General features: G+C 38.5%; 1 gene segment (V, D, J or C); it reads right to left on the bottom strand.

Annotated features, from left to right (window-relative positions):
* Window positions 1–438: 438 nt before the first annotated feature.
* On the bottom strand, window positions 439–997 carry LOC134623642 (immunoglobulin kappa variable 2-29-like). The segment is given in 2 exon segments: window positions 439–746; window positions 952–997. Coding segments are annotated over 2 exon segments (354 nt in total).
* Window positions 998–1,398: the final 401 nt, after the last annotated feature.

Here is a 1,398-nt window from a genome sequence, read left to right as displayed (position 1 = left end):
TTGGATTAATATAAAAATATTTAATGAGCAAAAACATTTTTTTTCTCTGTGGACCTTCCAGTTACGTCTTTTCATTGGAACTCATTGTTATAAATGTAGAAACTAAGAATGAGTCAGACTACAGAGAACAATAGTCATCTAAAAATAATGTTCACGTGTTAAAAATCTGGAGCCAGTGTTGTGTCCGTATTCTGTGACTCATTAAACATTTATGTTTTTATTCGGGGACACCACTTCATGTTTTCTTGTTTTGTTTTTTTCATGTTATTAAAAACTTTTTCGATACATTTATGAACGGTAAACTTGAACTGTGAGTACACAAATAAAATTTTGCAGTAAATATTAAAGTAATTGTTCCTCCCAGTCTTTTAGTTTGTTCTGCAGCTGTTGCTTCAGATCAGTTCCTCTTCAGCTGAGAGGTTTTTGTATGACAGTTTTTCACTGTGTGAACGGGCGGCTGTAACCCTGCTGACAGTAATAAACTCCTGCACCTTCAGCCTGAACTCTGCTGATGGTCAAAGTGAAATCAGTCCCAGATCCACTTCCATTGAAACGATCAGAAACTCCAGACTGACTGTTTGTTGCATAATAAACGAGCAGTTTAGGAGCTTCTGAGGGTTTCTGAAGATAGCAGTGGACGTAGTTACTCATACTTGAACTGGCTTTACATCTGATAGAGACAGTCTGTCCTAGAACAACAGACTGAACTTTAGGAGTCTGAGTCAGGATGATTTCAGCCGATGAACCTGAAACATAAAAAGAGGAGAAAAGTTATTGAGACAAATCGAGCTCAGAGAAAGATGATCAAACATTAGAGGATCATTTCTTTAACATGGAGAACAGATGGAAGAAGGTCAGTGCTGCTGGTTTCAGAGTTTCTCCATCATAGCAGAACATCATTGTGGTGAACCTGGCTGCATGCTGAAGCAAAGTTTTCACAGAGAGTCTCACCCTGAACAAGGAGCCCCAGGGTGGCCAGCAGTAGAGTCAGTGACATCATCATTGTGCTGCTGGTGTGTGAGTGGCTCTGAAAGGCCTGGACAGCCACTGATCAACACTGGCCTCTTAACAGCTGTGAGCAGAGAGGCAGGACACATATGCAAACACACAGAGTCAGTCAGCTGCGGCTGTTTCACACTTATTGTATATACTTACATCATATACAATTTGACATTCATCATATTTTGTTGTTTCATTGAGTTTTTGGCTGAAGGCGGAAACTAAATACAAAGCAAGCTGAAAATATCAATCTAACTGCATTTTCATATAATTAACCTTTTAATTTTAGTGTTGATTTAAAAAAAAAGTTAAAACTAAAGTGAGTGTTTGCAAGTTTTTATCTTTAGTTCTGAAACTTTCTGCTGTCATGGTTCAGCAGTCATGCCTGTCTGTTGCTGT

This window comes from Pelmatolapia mariae, unplaced genomic scaffold, assembly GCF_036321145.2.
Source record: "Pelmatolapia mariae isolate MD_Pm_ZW unplaced genomic scaffold, Pm_UMD_F_2 NODE_ptg000807l+_length_24356_cov_1, whole genome shotgun sequence".
In the NCBI taxonomy this organism is placed as follows: Eukaryota; Metazoa; Chordata; class Actinopteri; order Cichliformes; family Cichlidae; genus Pelmatolapia; species Pelmatolapia mariae.
Note: the sequence above shows the minus strand (reverse complement) of the source record. Positions and strands in the feature narration are given on the sequence as shown.